This window comes from Microchirus variegatus, assembly GCF_963457635.1.
Source record: "Microchirus variegatus genome assembly, chromosome: 7".
NCBI lineage: Eukaryota > Metazoa > Chordata > Actinopteri > Pleuronectiformes > Soleidae > Microchirus > Microchirus variegatus.
This window is the reverse complement of record NC_139808.1, coordinates 27542846-27560836: the sequence shown is the minus strand read 5'-3', so window position 1 is coordinate 27560836 and position 17991 is coordinate 27542846. Positions and strand designations below refer to the sequence as shown.

At 42.5% G+C, this 17991-nt stretch overlaps 1 protein-coding gene across 1 annotated transcript in view; it reads left to right on the top strand.

The window, feature by feature from the left end:
• hs6st1a (heparan sulfate 6-O-sulfotransferase 1a) overlaps positions 1–15458 on the top strand; it is a gene marked incomplete at its 3' end in the record, with an annotated part of 72624 nt that extends 57166 nt beyond the window's left edge. Inside the window, exons 2-4 of the mRNA XM_083891838.1 lie at positions 8056–8278; positions 10103–10351; positions 15099–15458. Of these exons, the coding sequence (XP_083747964.1) occupies positions 8056–8278; positions 10103–10351; positions 15099–15458 (832 nt within the window). The remainder of the gene's footprint in view (positions 1–8055; positions 8279–10102; positions 10352–15098) is intronic.
• Between the last annotated feature and the right edge of the window lie 2533 nt (positions 15459–17991).

Below are 17991 nucleotides of genomic sequence, written 5' to 3'. Positions count from 1 at the left end.
TCGCTATACAGTTATTCCATCGTCCGCCAACCATCTGTCATCCTTTTGAGGGTCGTTGAAGCCGATCACACACACTCTGAAGTACGAGACTGTACCTAAAAAGGTACAAATGCTCTGTTGCTCCAGTGGTACCCTATCGGGGTTTGTACAAATGTGTATAACTCGCTTGTTTGTACGCCTAAAGAAGCATTTCTGCACCCCTAGTGACAAAAATGCACCTTTATGTCCCGGTACAAAAATGTACCACTGAGAAAGGTACGGTGCTTGTACCCTGATAGGCTACCTCTGAAGCGACAAAGCGTTTGTACCTTTTTAGGTACAGTCTCGTACTTTGTTTTCTTAGTGTGCACGACCTGAACACCTTCATTTCAACATTTTAATTCCTTCCTCGCATGTATCTTCTTTTCAAAGTTTAGCCTATAAATCGGGACGCAACCGAGCCGTTCCGTCTAGAAACTCCTCAAAATCTAAACTCTGGTTTGGCCAAGCATATCGTGCACTCTTAGAAATAAGGGTTCCAAAAGGGTCCTTCTACAAGGGCTGGAACCTAACCCTACAACTTAGCATAGCAGCGGAGCAAACTTAATGAAAGCCCACCACTAAGCCGAATTGCTTGCATAAGATGGGTAACAATTTGTAGCTCCAATATTCCTTCATGTCTTTTGTACTTTTTTTGCCAGTATGTATTTGAAAAAAGTCTTAAAAAGTCTTAAATTTGACTTGTTGAAACCTGCAGAGACCCTGAAAGGGTTTATAAAAAAGGTTCTACCTGGAGCCAAGAGAGATAACATGATGCTAGTTGTACGTTTTCTCTAGCTTTGACGTTTGAACGTAGCACCTCCCACAGGCTGATATTTTCGGCGCTCCATCCTGCGTTCGACTGCCGTCTGGGAAATACAGTCCGCTGTTCACGCATTTTGGTTTTCCGTCACAAACGCAAGGATCCTCACACAGAAACTCTCCTACGTACGTTCATCAGGTGTCAGACGTGTTGACGAGTCACTGAGTGCTTCGTCAAGTGGGACGAAGCAGGGCTGATAAAATGAGCGGGTGTTTGGCGGCGTAAGGGAAGTGTGATGGAGCTGGTTTTGTCTTCTTATCTCTCACTTTCTCCTTTATTCTTTATCACTTCAACCCAAAAACACGAAAACTCCCCGAGTCCCTAAGTGCAGGACGACGAGAAAAAACGAGTCAAGCGCAAAATAACTCACCATCTCCTGTGTTTCCACGTGCCACAAATAAGTGATAAGTGCATTTTCTCCACCTTTCCGAGAGCACAATTATCGGAGGAAACACTTTTTTTTTTCTGTACGATAACATGTTCAAACTAACAGAGTGAAACAGCCGCATCAGTCAAACTCGAGAGTGTTATTGGGTCAACGTGAGTTTGCCGAGTGTTATCAAGAGGAAACACACACAGGAGAGAGAGGCCGAGGGGAAATAAGCCCTGTTTCCTGCTCTCTGAGAACCTCCAACTTCTCCGTTTAACCTCCTCTTTCCCTTTTCTGGCTAAATCTTTAAAGGCGCCATATGTAAGAATGTGGCCAAAAACGGTTACTACATTCAAATTCAAAATACAGAGGTCTTTTAGGTTTTGTTTTCTGACATAACTGGCAACCCGTGGTTGCACGGCAGCTGAAACTCTACTGACTGCAATTATCGGTAGACGGCGGTAGGTGGCGCCACATGCTAAAACATGATTTCAAAACATAAACATGATTTACAGTCTGCAAAATATTTTATTTTTAATGCAAATATTTTGTCTGTACTGTTGTTGTTGGTGAGTTCAGTTTGTTATATGAACATTATTCCTGAGTCTCTGTGACAGGAGGATTTTATTTATTATTACATAATGCACCTTTAAAACTTTCTGTCACTTTCGACTTCTTTCAGACCATCTCTTACTCCGAGTCTGACATCACTGTGTTCTTCATCTGTTGATTATTATTCATCTCAAACAACTGATTTGTCTTTGTTTGGTCCAGAAAACCAGGGGCGGAAACTGTTTATCAAGAGTTTCCAAAACCTCAACATGACGACATCCGCGAGAGAAAATGTCTTTGTTTTGTCCACAAACCAAAAGATATTCGGTTCGTTGGCGTCGACGATGAAAGAAACCAGAAAATATTCACATTTAAATGGGAGTAAAAATAAAGAAAAAGTTGGTTTCAATTAAAAAGGAAACAAACTCCACCCAAACCCCATTTAATGTAATAAATATCAAAGTAGTCGGCGGTTCATTTAGACGTCAATACGGCGTTTTTGTGACACACGAGAGCAGCAAAATGTTCTCAAGGGAGGGTGAAAAAGTTTAAATGTGAGGTTATGACTCAACGCAGTGATTTACGGACCTGTGAACACCCAGATACACAAACACGGGGCACTGAGCGCAGAGCAACAACCATGATTTATTAATAAGTCGGCGGATGTTTGTGGAAACCAGAACCGCTCGACGACACCGGGGCCGTTTCACACCTCTAAAAGTGCACCGAAGGAGAAGAGACGGGTTGAAAAGTCTTTAAAAGCACTTTAAAAGACGACTAACAACCAAATCGAGATCAAACAAAGACGCAGAAACTAAGATTTACGGTCAAAGTGGAGTCAGAAATGTCTGTGTTTCTTGGCCTGGCTTTAAAACACACACACAAAAAACATAAATCACCGCCGGACGCTGCAACAATCCGCCAACATCCATCACCTGTGATGTTTTACTTGTTTCAGACGGTGTGAGAATCGCGACTTCAATGTCCGCGCAACACATCGCGGATGTTTCGTAATCGGCCTAAAGCGGCGTAAATCGAGACGTTGAAGAAGAACAGATTTTTTTATTAAATCTTCTGACGGAAGAAGCGATTTAGATTTTGATCCTGATCCAGATCCGCATCTGGATTTGAGGAAACCTGTTAACCGTGACATAGGGGAAAAGAAATTGTCCTTAATAACTGCTGAAAACATGAGTCTGGACTTAAAAACACATGTAAGTGAGGACCACATGCTGCTCTGTGTTGTCACAATCCAGACCTCGATCTGTATCGACAACGCGGGAGACGGAGCAGCTTTGGCAAACGCTTGCGCTGCTTTAAGTGTTGAGGTTTTCTACGTTAGAATAATGACATTATTGACACCTGACCAAAAGGATTAACCCCGGACAAGCTGTGGTTAAACTAAAAACTAAAAAAATTAATTATACGCCTACTTTTTCTCCCTGTTAGAGTTGGTCTTTTCCAGCTGGACTGAACTGAAGTTTGAGACCCACTCACTGCCTCTTTTATACGGTATCAAAACACCAGAGTCACAACCTAAGCTAGTCCTGGGTACGTTAGCGGCGGTTAACGGTGTCAACGGCGTACTTACGCCGAGGAACACATACACTGGTTATTTGTAGCGCTGCTTTTATCGTTTAATAAACAAACCGCTCCAGTCGACTGTAGGTGCGCTAACGGCGCTAAAGGAGCTAACGCAGCTAACTGGTAAACGGTGCCACAGCACGTAAAAATTGAATTGCACGCCTACTTTTTCTCCCCGTTAGACTTGGTCTTCTCCATCTGGGTACAGAAGTTTGAGACCCACTCACTGCCTCTTTTATAGGGTTTCAAACACCAAAGTCACAAGATAAGCTAGTCCTGGGCACGTTAGCGGCGGTTAAAGGTGTCAACGGCGAACATACGCAGAGGCACACATACGCTGGTTATTTTTATCGTTTAATAAACAGACCGTTCCTGTTCGACTGTAGGCGCGCTAACCGGCGCTAACGGAGCTAACGGAGCTAACTAGTAAACGGTGTTGCGGCTCGTAAACATGGCGTCGCGCGCATCTTTTTCTGGTCAGTCGTCAAAGTTAACGCGTGGTTCGTTAACACGCGTTAACGTTGACGACATTAGCGTTAACGTTGACGACATTAGCGGCAAGATGACATATTTGAACGTACTACGACACGGCACAGTATAGATTGGTTTTCCGCTACGTAATAATAGCACATACTCAACGTGGGCGGAGTCATTGCATCACTGCGCGGCTGCATGAAACTGCCGTGAGTTTTGATTTACTCGTGACACAAACTGCTTTAACTTGCAGGTGATTGAATAATTATATATATATATATATATATATATATATATATATATATATATATATATATATATATATATATATATATATATATATGTGTATATATATATATATATATATATGTGTGTATATATATATATATATATATATATGTGTATATATACGCGTGTCTGTGGAAACATCATTACCCAGCGACGTGAGCACACAGTCAGACATCATTAGGCTTTAACGCGAGGGACAGTAAAGTCTCTGCGGCACCAGTTGTTGAGTTTGCCGTTGAGTCGGCGGAACATGACAGGCAGCCGCGGCCGTTTAAGATCATTTATTTGCATACTCTGTACGTACGAACGTTTGCCTGCGTTGTGTGTGTTGCATCCTGCGTGTTTTTATTATTTATTTTGCTTGGTAATATGCCTGAGCCTTCATTATAGCCGGAGCTATAACTTTGATAAATCACTTGGGCCCTCACTGCTTTCACAGTATTAGAAAACTAATTGAAATTCTCTTCCGCCTCCTCCTCCTCCCTCCTCATCCTCCTCTCTCCTACTTTTCTTTCTCCCTGTTTTTCACTCTTTCTCGGAGCCAAAACAGTCGTGCCGTGTTTTTATTTTATTTTTTATTTTCTTGCAGCGCCACAGAAGCCAAGAGGGGGGGAAATGTCATGACTGATTTAATAGGCGTAGTCTTACCTAGAAACACACACACACACACACACACACACACACGCACACACACACACACACACACACACACACACACACACACACACACACACACACACACACACACACACACACACACACACACACACACACACACACACACACACACTCAGGGGAGTGTTTTGGAATCCTGATAATGTCATCATTGGAATCTCCATAATGTGGCCCGCTCTGCTGCAGGCTCCAGTCCGACTCTGCCTCCCTCTTCTGATTACATCGGGGAGCGGATGAGATTTGAGCTTTAGGTTTGATGGGATTTAGAGTTCAGATACTCGTCGCTGCTGTGGCCCCATGATCTCCCCGCCGTCCTCGGATTGCGAGGGGTCTGTTTGGTTCGTTGCCTGGGTTCTCCCAGCTGCCGCTGGATTTAGGGTTTTAGCCCCGTCATTGTCCGCGATTCCCCCTGCTGCTGCTGCTGAGATCTGTTTCATTTACACGGATCAATCACTCTTCATCCAGGGTGTGGTTGATTACTTGTGCAGAACAGTCCCCAGATGCAGTTTGAGCTGTTTTATTCAGCACAGGATCTGCTCGCCTCTGCAGGATGTAGGGTTTGGTTGTTTAATCACGCACCAGCACTCAGCTGTTGCTAGATTTAGCTTTCATTTGTGTGTGTGTTTCGGCTTTGGCGACACATTTTGAGGTCATTTTTCCGACTGTTCCTCGCAAATTTGAAGGGCTTTTTGAGGCTCGATGGCATCATATTCAACTGAAATTGCGAATTTTTATCGGCCTGGGGGGGTTTGCCAACCGTCACTGGCACATTAGCCTGAGGCTAAAGGACAGTGGTGCAGGTAAAAAATGTGACAAGAAATGTGGACGTATTTTCCCTCCATCATCGTCCTTCTACGACTAATATCTGTTTTATTTATGTAGAAATGAAAAGATTGAGAGTGGAAGTTAGAGAAGCAGCAGAGAATTGTTATATAATGAGGAAAGATGACAAAGCAACAACAATTATGGGCTGTAAAAATGTAGTAAATCCTCCAACAGAAGTATATTCATCTCCTCTGCAGGTCAAGACGTTTTTGAGAGTTGTACTGAGGCTTTTTAGTTTCCCTTCATCTTCAATTACGAATCACAGGCATTTTATATCTTCATTTTTGGGCTGCAACTAACGACTGTTTTAGATGAATCTGTCGATTATCTGTCGAGTACTTGTTTGGTTGCGTAAAATGTCCGAAAATGTTGATCGTGTTTGCTAAACGTGGAAATAGCGATGTTCTCAAATTGCCTTGTTTTGTTTTTAATGATTTCTTTATTACATGTAGCAAAGAAACCAGGAAATAATCCAATTTAAAGAGCTGAAAAATCTGTTTTGTTTTAATTATTCAAAAAAAACCCAGCTAGAACTGATTATTGATGATCAGAAATAGCACATATATCATCTTTAAACTCAACAGAAAACAAGAAACACTTCCATATTTGGAGCAGTTATTAAGCTCGCGTCGCAGAGATTGAGCCCTTGTTTTATTGATATCGGGAGGAAAACGATGAATTATTACCGAGCCCTAGTTGCGCAAGGAATCTCAGGTCTTGTTTGTGTCGTTTTATTCAGTTCAGGATCCCCTCGCCGCTGCAGGATGAAAGGTTCGGTTGTTTAATCATGCACCGACTGCTCAGCTGTTGCTAGATTTAGCTTTGACTTGTGTGTGAGTAGTGGATTTCAGCAGCATATCCAGACACTGCTACTGTTTGTGTGACACTCTGAGGTTAGTGGGGTGGGGGTCTGCCGTCGCTGGTCGGCTTTGTAGTGCGATGGACGCAGGGTTAGTCGGTGTGTGTCTGTGATTTTCGTGGCGTCCTGTCGGGCACACAGAACGTCTCTCTGCAAACATTCTGCAAACATTCCTCTGACGTGATGCAAAGCCCCAGGAGAAGAGGACCAGTGTGTGTTTTTCACCGTGTGTGTGTTGAGCAGACAAATCCATACCATCGCATTCACACACACACACACACACACACACACACAGGTTGTGTGTTAATGAGGATGTGTTGATTGATTAGACTGCAGTAATTAGCTGGAGTGTGAAGGCCTGGAAAGGTCTGCGCTCTGATGGGAGCGTCCCCTCTGGAGAGACGATGAACTGTGCCACACACACACACACACACACACACACACACACACGCACACACAGAAACAGTCCCATCCAAATCTCTGCTGCGGATGAGTCATCTCTTGGAGACGGACCTAATTCTGCGAGGAAAGAGGAAGGATGTTTGCTGCCTGTGTGTGTGTGACATAAGGATGCTCACAGCACAGTGAGATGTGCTTGTGCCAGCAGTTTCTTTTCCTGCTGCACGCTGACCTGACAAACCTCACCCCCCCTCTCGCTCATTTTGTGCTCTGGCGTCTCATCCGCGGCCCACTTTGCTCTGGAGCGTCACGTCACGTGACGCCTAAATGCAAATAATATGCCCATTACTTGCAATGACAACCTCCATCTGTAGCCTTCCTCCCATTGAGTTTTGGAGTGCAACTTTGTGCAGGAAAGTGTTGTAAATGGTGCCACCACATGGACAACTGCAGCATTACACCCATGTGTTCTAGAATGATTTGTTGTTCCATCCTGTCGCCCTATTGATTCATTTAACCTACACTATCATTAAAAACGTTTAGAAAACTTTATTTTCAAAGAATATAACATTAAATACACTCTATACTATATGGTTTGTAATGGAATATGTGCATAGGTGTATAGAGGCCCATTTCCAGTGTTCTAATGCTACACTGCGTTAGAAGGCTATTGGATGATGAGAAAACCCTTGTGCAATGACGTTAGCACAGCTGAAAACAGTTTTATTTTGAATAAAAATCATTATTTCTAATCTTGTCAATGTCTCGACTATATTTTCTATCCATTTCGCAACTCTTTTGATGAATTAAAGGTGTGACTTTTAATGGAAAACACACATTTACACAAACATTTTTTTTAGTGTATATGAGAGCCAAATCCAAGATGGCCGACTTCCTGTTGAGTTGAGGTCATGGTGTCAAGAGGATTTTTTGTTCGGACAATGTTACCGCCGAATTTTGTGCAACTAAATTTCTGCCCGCTCCATTGGCGCCTGACCTGTGGGGGCGCTACTGAGCCATTTTGCAATGGTTTTTTGCAAGTCCATTATTGGTGTGTGTGGCAATTTTCGTTCGTTTTCATGCACTTTTAACAGGTTAAATTTGAGTTTCCCCAGGGCTAAAAATAATTATAATTCCTTGAATTACAATAATAATAATTAAATGTCTCTTCTCTTCTCTCGCCAACAGGAAGTTCTATTACATCACTCTGCTGCGCGACCCCGTGTCCCGTTACCTCAGCGAGTGGCGTCACGTTCAGCGCGGCGCCACGTGGAAAACCTCCCTCCACATGTGCGACGGACGCACGCCGACGCCGGAGGAGCTGCCGTCGTGCTACGAGGGCTCCGACTGGTCCGGCTGCACGCTGCAGCAGTTCATGGACTGTCCTTACAACCTGGCCAACAACAGACAGGTGAGGGAGGGTCAGGATTTCATTATTCTAGACTAAACGGTAAAACAAGCGCGTAGGACCAGCTCACTGGTGCTGGAGTTATTTAAATGTTTGCTATGAAGAGAAGACAGGGTAAAAAGCTCCATAAATCCTCACAGGCTTTTCTCTGTGTTTCACTGCAGACACTAAAAAAGAAAAAGCCTTAATTCTTGCCATTCATCACTCCTGTCTGCACCTGACCTGACTTCTGTCTCTGCCTGTCTGCAGCACCGCTATCAGATTATTGTCCTGATAGTTTCAGCTGCTACCGCTTAATCACAAGAGTCTACAGGAGAACACCGACGAGGGGGGAATTCACTTCTGCGTAAAACGACTTCCGATGATTCTGTGTATGTTTGTGTAGCGCTGCAGCTAACGGTGATTTTCTCGATAAATCGTTTGGTCGGTAAAATGTCAGAAAACGTTAAAAAACGTGGATCAGTGTTTGTCTTTGGGCGCTAGGTAACGTTCATAAACGCATGACGCGTTGCCATGACGACTGACCGGAAAAAGCCGCACGTGACGTCATGTTTACGTGCCGCGACACCGGCAGTCCAGGCACCGTTTACCAGTTAGCTGCGTTAGCTCCTTTAGCGCCGTTAGCACGGCTAGAGTGGAACTGGAGCAGCGCTACAAATAACGCGTAGTAGTGTACTGCGTACGTCTGCGTCTGTTTTTAAAGTTTAGCGTTGACGCCGTTAACCGCCGTAAACGCGTAAGCGCGCCCAACACTACCACAAACCAAAATGATTCAGCTTGAATGTTTCTCGTTTCTCATGCTATCTTAGAAAATTTCATGTAATTTAATCTAAAACGATTCATACAAATAAGCCAAATATTCTCCAATGGATTAAAAGCAAATGTTAGAATTAGCTAGAATTCTTCAAACTCGCCTGTAAATCTGTTACAGACAGTTTGTAATGTTCTTTAAAATTAGGGGAAAAACAGGCTATAATTGAAGAAAATTGTACTTTTTCAACAAGCAAACTAAACACCCACACCAATCTGTGATACTGTATTTAACATATCCTTGGAATTTCATGCAAACCATTACTCATAATTAAATAAGGTAAGCTGTAATATCTTATTGAGACATAGTTAATTTCCTAAAATTAGGTTAGTTTTTTTATTGCTTGCACAGATTGTTTTGTTATCAATTTTCCCATTAACACGTTTATTTTACTTACTGGAAACCTGGGGAAAAACATTTTTGCAGTGTAGTCGCCCACCGATACATGCTGACATTATTACATGTCCCATGACTTGTAATTTAGTGTTTTTTTAACAGATTTTTCCTTTCACTGTTCTCACAGATGTGATGAAACATTCAAAGTCAATTAATAACGTTGAATTACTTGTCAATTTAAAACTGTAAATGTTTCGTCTCTTTCAAGAAAGGATAACCAGGATATTCACATTCTATTTCCACATGTATTCATTTAAATACAGAGCTATTATAATAATAATCATAATAATAATGATTAAAGTGTCTATGTTGGCAAGCGATCATCACATTTCAATCAGATGTCCAAACATTTGCCGCTTGTCAAATTCAAACACATAAAAGCCCTGACACTTCTTCTCTATGAAGGAAAACAATGCATTTTGGATCAATTAAATCGAGCTTTACGCTTTTTATTTTTAATTTAGCTCGTGATGAATCACAGGAACAGTTGGTGGTTTATTAGTGAAGATGGTAATCATTGGCCGCAGATGATTAGTTTTTCTGATTGTTTGTCTTTGTGATTGATTCACACGATATTACAACATCAACAGATAATCACGTCTCTTCTCTCTCTTCTTCAGGTGCGTATGCTGGCCGACCTGAGCCTCGTCGGCTGCTACAACATGTCCACGGTGCCGGAGAAGAAGAGGGCGCAGCTCCTCCTGGAGTCGGCCAAGAAGAACCTGCGAGACATGGCCTTCTTCGGCCTGACCGAGTACCAGAGGAAAACCCAGTTCCTGTTCGAGCGGACCTTCAGGCTGCGCTTCATCAGGCCCTTCATGCAATACAACAGCACCCGGGCGTCGGGGGTGGATCTGGATAACACCACGGTGAGATCACCACCTCGCTCTCCTTCAGTCGATTGATTGATTTCTGTGAGATTTTCAATTATCTCGGGGCCACTGAGCATCTCGTCTGGACAGTAGGGGGCGGTCAAGTGAAAAAAAAAGCAATGACAATTCTTTATTCTGATGCTATTTCACCGAATTTCAAAATAAAAGCACATTTGTTCATGTATAGTCAAACTCAAGGCCCGGGGGCCAGATGTGGCCCGCCACGTCATTTTATGTGGCCCCGCGAGTGATTAATTAGTCTTAAAAATCTGTGTTAAAATAGGTCTATGCTGCTTTAAGAAGTGCGTTGACCATAAACTACATTTCCCACAATGCATGGCGATTGCGTTACCCGCAAAGTGACGGCATCCCGCCACTAGATCGCAAGTGTATCATTGTTTATGTAGTTACCTTTATTTTACATTATATTTGGTTACGTTTAGTTACATTTATTCTGTATGACAGTTACATCTGGCCCTTTGAGGGTAACAATTATGCCGATGTGGCCCTTAGTGAAAATGAGTTTAACCCCTGATGTATAGCTTATAATAAAACACATTTATTATTTAAAAAATTAATCTTAATTGAAAAAACATACGGAAATATCTCATTATAACTTGATATTAACCCTTAGTGTACGGTTAAATTGCAGTGGGAATAATGCACAACTCCTTATATGGACATCCTGTGTCCTTTTTAAAAAAAAAATAGTGATATAAAGTAGCAATAATTGTGCAGAAGTCACAAAAATAGAGCATTTTTTGTTCTTAAAGTGAACTTTGAGCTCCGAAATTTCACAAATTCAATCCCATTTTAAAACATTTTGAGTACTTTTTGCTCAGTTGTGTTTATATAGTTGGTGAAAATGACATTTTTCTTTCATCAGATTGCTTAGGTTGTGCTGAAAAACAGGAAACAAGACGCTCTTATCGCCTCTGTATATACATTACTCTTTGTTTTAACATAGTAATGGGAAATAAGCAGCCGAAAATGCTCTGTGTTGTAAAGGTTAAGTGGCGGACCACATGAAATCAATTAACCCTAACCCGTTTAACGTAAATAAAAGTACTGAATCACAGTCTATTTTCTTCCTTAACAATTTTAAATCTGCCCACTTAAATAGTGAAGGGATTCCTGTAACCTAAATATCTCAGACAGCGTGCTTGATTTAAACACACAACAGTGTACTGTACGTGCATGATGATTTCTATGGAAGAACGCGGCGCTGCTTTCCAAATAAAGAATAAGCTCTGAGCGCTGCTCCCTCCTCGTCCTCCCCAGAGATCTGAGGATGATGACAGGTAGTTTGAGGGGAACAATTCTGCATTAACCCACAGATGAATTATCGAGGAGACTCACTTGTAGCACTACTTTTTCAGCAGCATCAACAAAAACAAGAGTTGTTGGGGGTTTTTTTTGTCTGGCTGTCAGTAGTGAATGAGTGGTCTGTGCCGTGTGTTTACACAGCTTCTCTTAACATTTTTTACTGTTTTTCTTCAGTAAATTCAAATCTGTAAAAAGACTGTGAGGAAAAAAACTCCAGGGAAACTAATGCACGTACAGTAAATGTAAATAATGTAACACAGATATAGTACATATCTATAAGTTTAACAATAAAGAAGATGTAGGCGGTGTGGAGCTCCAGGGCGACGGGTTGGTGGTGGTCAGTGTCCCCGCTCTGGGACTCCAGGGCGACGGGTTGGTGTTGGTTGTTGTCCCCACTCTGGGGCTCCTGGGCGACAGGTTGGTGGTGGTTGTTGTCCCCACTGTGAAGCTCCAGGGTGTGGGGCGGGAGGTGGTGGTAGTTGTCCCCGCTCTGGGGCTCCAGGGCGGTGGGTAGGTGGTGGTGGTTGTTGTCCCCGCTGTGGAGCTCCAGGGTGTGGGGCGGGAGTTGGTGGTAGGTGTCCCCGCTCTGGGGCTCCAGGGTGGCGGGTAGGTGGTGGTTGTTGTCCCCGCTGTGGAGCGCTCGGGTGTGGGGTGGGAGGTGGTGGTAGTTGTCCCTACTCTGGGGCTCCTGGGCGGCAGGTTGGTGGTGGTTGTTGTCCCTGCTGTGGAGCTCCATGGTGTGGGGTGGGAGGTGGTGGTCAGTGTCCCCGCTCTGGAGCTCTAGAGGGGCCACGGAGTTTTGTGAAAATTAAGAAAATGGAATCATTAAAATAAATAAAACAGTTAATATTAATCAGTCAGTCAGTAGTGGTAAAAGTGTGTAAAAAGGTGAAAAAAGTATAAAGTTGGAGCTCCAGGGGGGGTGTGTGTGGTGCTTGTTGTATCCACTCTGGGGCTCCAGGGCGGCGGGCTGGTGGTGCTAAGTGTCCCCGGTGTGGAGCTCCAGGGCTTTCGGAACACAGGGATTTGGGAACACTGCTGTATGTACGGCATTTTCCTTATGTTTCTTCCTAAAGGAATAATTATTATAAAGATATAGAGAATAAAACGCAACAGAAAATGAAAAAACAGAGAAAACAGTGGGTTTTTTTTACATGCTGTCGTCATCATTAAAAAAAAAACAGCTTCAAACATGTTCTTCACACTTCACACTGGTCCTGCGTGGGAGTTCTGAGGCTCCATTTTGTGAGAAATAAAAGTCCTCTCCTGTACACAGCATTCTGCTAACTTATACATCCAAAAAACACAGTGGAGGAGGAAGAAGAAGAAGACGAGAGAGAGGAAAAATAAAGTGTTCTCCTGCTGACAGAGGCCGTGGGAAGGTGAACAGGTTGGTTATTATCACCAGAACATGCGAGAATATCATGCGGTGATGCGCGTGTACCCTGAGAGATGAGGTCTGCTCGTGTTAGGGGGGAAATTTGAATGAAAATTAGATTCTAAAATCAGCCTTTTTTAAATGAAACACTGTGAAAACACTTCATTACTTTTTATAAAAGTCAAATAAATGACATCAGCAGGTGACGAGGACGATATTAACCTTCAGCGTCTGTTGTCGTCGTCTCATTTCACATTTTCTAACATCGGCTCTCTCTGTTGTCACACACACACACACACACACACACACACACACACATTGCTCACAAATGATATTTCAGATTTCAAAGGGCTTGTGTTAATGAGAACGTATTTCCTGCTCTGTGTTGAACGTCTCTGTTGAAACGCGTTCAAACGTTTGTGCAAATGTTGGACAATCAGTCGAGGGAAACTTTTTCTAAAGGGACGGAGACGCCTTCACGATATAAGAACCTTATTTGCCGCGTTTCGTCGGCGCTTCTGCGCTGAATATCAAACACAGACGTAAACTGTGGCTATTCAAAAAAAAAGAATAATGAAGCTTTAGCGCTTTAGGCTCCGCATTACTATTTCATAATGGCTGCATGTTAATGAGAAAGTGAATTATCGCCCGAGTGTTGTTTGTTCTTTGTAAATCCACGATTCCTCACATGTGACACAACAGGAACATTCATTATGAGTTTCCTAAGATGAGGTTGAGTGAGTTTGGGGCCCACTTTTTTACAATATAATGTATTTTTAATATGTAAACCAGACATTTTACTTTGTTAAATGAATCACACTATTGTATGCAGATTATTTAAATAGTAACACGTACATTATATGTCAACGGCAAGTGAGTAATTCTGCAGATTTTAGTGCTAACACGATAACAGCGGTTAACGTCGTCAACGTTAGCACATGACGCGTTTCCGTGACGACTGACCGGAAAAAGGCTCGCGTGACGCCATGTTTACGTGACTCTGAATTGTTAAAATTAGTCTCTAAAGTAACGCTAAACTTTAAAAACAGAGGCAAACATACGCAGTACACAGGTACGCTGGTGATTTGCTCCAGTTCGACTGTAGGCGCTAAGGGAGCTAACGCAGCTACAGGAGGCGCTAAAGGAGCTAACGCAGCTACAGGAGGTGCTAAAGGAGCTAACGCAGCTACAGGAAGTTTTCTGCTCCTTTTATGTTAAATTAAGCAAAAACATTTCCCCGTACTGAAATATGTATTTGTTTATAATTAGTGCTGGGCACTTTAACGCGATAGCGGCGGTTAACGGCATCAACGTTAACGCACAACGCGTTTCCTGGAAAAAGACGCGTGTGACGTCATGTTTACGTGTGTCTCCCGACTGTTAAAATTAGTCTCTAAAGTAACGCTAAACTTTAAAAACAGAGGCACACATACGCATTTCACAGGTACGCTAGTTATTTGTAGCGCTGCTCTTTTTTGTTTAATACAGACCGCTCCAGTAGTTGCGCTAACGGCGCTAAAGGAGCTAACGCAGCTAAAGGTGCTAAAGGAGCTAAAGGGTAATCAGTGCCTGGACTCTGTTGTCGCGGCGTGTAAACATGACGTCACACGCGTCTTTTTCCGGTCAGTCGTCATGGAAACGCATCATACGTTAACGTGCGTTAAGCTAGCGTTAACCCAGCACTACTTATAATAGAGCTGAAACAATTACTTGATTATTAATCGAGTTAATCGACAACTATTTTGACAATCGATTAATCGGTCTGAACCTTTTTTTCATGATTAAAACAAGATTTCAGATCGTTTTAGCTTCTTAAATGTGAATATTTTCTTCGTTTCTTTGCTCCACATAACAAAGAAATCATTAAAACTGAATTATTTTGATTTGTGGACAAAACGAGACGTTCAAGAACGTCGTAATTTCCAGGTTTGACAAACACTGATCAAGGTTTTCTGATTTTATGGACCAAACGATTCATCGAGAAAAGAATCCTTAGTAGCAGCTCTAGTTTCTAATATTCTGTTCTCCCTTCCCGTTCAGATCCAGCGCATCGAGGAGCTGAACGAGCTGGACATGGAGCTCTACGACTACGCCCGCGACTTGTTCCAGCAGCGTTACCAGTACACGCGGCAGCAGGAGCGGCGGCAGCAGCGCCTCAAGCACCACATGATGCAGCAGCAGCAGCAGCAGCAGAGCCACCAGGGCCTGGGCCTGGGCGTCAGCCTGTGGCCGTCCCGCGGCCGCCAGAGCTCCGTGACGCCGCTGGAGGACGGCGGCGAAGTGATGGAGCGGGAGGAGCGGGAGGAGGGCGGCGAGGAGGCGGTGGCTGCGGCTTCGGTGGCGGCGGGCGGCAGGCTCCCCACCGAGGACTACATGAACCAGATCATCAACCGCTGGTAGCAGCACCGAATCAGAGCGAACACATGGACAGAAAGTGACTGAAGCAGAGAGTCGGTGCTGCAGGAATCAGAGTCCAAGTGGTTGCTATGGAGACCAGGGCTTGGTCGATTGCATCAGCTCATGCTATTGAGGTTTGCCCGGTTGTTATTAGCAACCGCTAACACTTCTTCTCCCCCCCCCCCACACCTACTTAGTTCCTGTCTCCCTCATCATCATCATTACTGACTTCCTCCTCCCGTGTCCTGACGCGGAGCATGATGAGAAAATAAAACTTTAAGTCTGTGAATTTTTCCGACCCGGAACAACGCTCACCGATTTCAAAAAATAAAGGAATTGAAAGTATGTGAATAGCTGAGCTTGAACAAAGAAGAAGAAGAAGAAAAAAGGACTGAAAAGACAGAAGATGGACTGAGTTATGTATGTAATGAGAAAAAAAAAAAAGAATCAGAATCAGCCATTTCACGCTTCAGTCATGAAAATAGTGACTGGTTTTATTTTGTTTTGTTTGTATTTTCCTCTTTTTTTCAACTGTAATGACACTGAGACCAATATTGCTGCCTAAAGGACGTGTGATTACTTTATTTCTTTATTATTTTTTTATTATTTTTAACGACACAGGAAAGAAAGAAGGACGTACAGTGGACCATAGCCATTACTGAAGCCTTGTATGTTGGGTTAGGACAGGGAGACAAATCTGCGTTAAAGCTTCTCGAAGCTTCTGTCGCTCACTTACTTCATTATTTCTCCCTTATTTTTTTATCAGAGTGTGTTTAGTGTGAGCGGCGAGCGCCTCCTGAAGCTTTAACTCGGACACAAAATGCTCCAGAGGGGGGTTGTGGATCTGCTGGTCACCATGGCGATGTGAGCCCTTAATGTAGTTTTGGGAGGGGGGGGTTTGGGGGGGGATCATTTTCACTTTGCTCCCAAAACTGCTGACAAAGGCTACACACGGCCCTGGTGACCCTGCAGTGACGGACGAGGCGAGGTAGCAGTGCCTCTATGTACTGGGATCATAGTCAAACATAAAGATTATTATGTCTATTACGGTAATTTCTCTTGACTACTCGTGTGTGTGTGTGCGTGTGTGTGTGCGTGTGTGCGTGTGTGTGTGCGTGTGTGTGCGTGTGTGTGTGTGTGTGTGTGTAAATATGTCGAGTATGCCTTTGTAAATACGTGACTGAACGAGAGTGTGTGTGTGTGTGTGCAGAGTTTTGTCAAACGACTCGTTTTCATGACCAATTATCTTGACGTTTTTTCCGCAGCGGCGAAGCAGAGGAAAGAAAAGTCAGAAGCCAGTAATATTCACCCCCCCCTCTGAACGCCCCTGTTCCCTTCACTATTATCTTTATTTTTCTCTTGTTTCCTCCATGACTGCGTCACATATGAAGACTCTCGATCCAGAACGACGATTAGACCCAGAATCTCCACTGATTTTTGCTGTAGCCGCCTTTATTTTGAAAATCAGGTGTTTCTGATGCCATTTTTTTTTTACATACTTTAACAATAATCTTAATCAATATAATGTTTTGGTTGTTTTTTGTTTGTTTTTAACATATGAAGACTCTCTATCTGAAACTATATTTAGCCCCAGAATCTCGACTGATATTTCAAAGTAAATCTGTGTCTTTGTTGTAGTCTTGGGTCATGATAGCCGCCTTTATTTTGAAAATCAGGTGTTTTTTATCCCTCTTTTTTTATTATTTAATTAAGAAAAAAAATCTTAATCAATATAATGTTTGTGCATGGAGCAAACACACTTTGACATGACACGTTATTTTCATTTTGTCTTTTACATCACGTTTTATAGTTTAATTATGTTTTATCTCCTTTTTTTTTAGCTCAATGAAAACGTTTAAAATCATAATTTACTAATTTCTTCAACTGTCACTCAAAAAATAGTTTTGTTTTTTTTTACATATGAAGACTCTCTAGAACTATATTTAGCCCCAGAATCTCCACTGATTTTTCAAAGTAAATCTGTGTTTTTGCTGTAGTGTTGGGTCATGATAGCTGCCTTTATTTTGAAAATCAGGTGTTTCTTATCCCATTTTTTTTTTAAATTGAACTAAGAACAGTAATCTAAATCAATATAATGTTTCTGCATGGTGCAAACACACTTTGACATGACACGTTATTTTCATTTTGAGTCTTTTATGTCAGATTTTATAGTTTAATGAGGTTTTAGCTCCTTTTTTTTAGCTCAATGAAGACGTTTAAAATCAGAATTTACTGGTTTCTTCAACTGTCACTCAAAAATGTTTTTTTTTTTTATAAGATTCTCTATCTAAAACTATAATTAGCCCCAGAATCTCCACTGATATTTCGAAGAAAATCCGAGTCTTTGCTGTAGCGTTGGGTCATGATAGCTGCTTTTATTTTGAAAATCAGGTGTTTCTGATTCCATTTTTTTAATTTTGTGACAATTACATTGACATTATAATAACAAGAATATAAATCAACAATGTTTCACACGTTGAGATGACACGTTATATTAAATTTGAGTCTTTTACGTCCCATTTTTAAACATTTTATA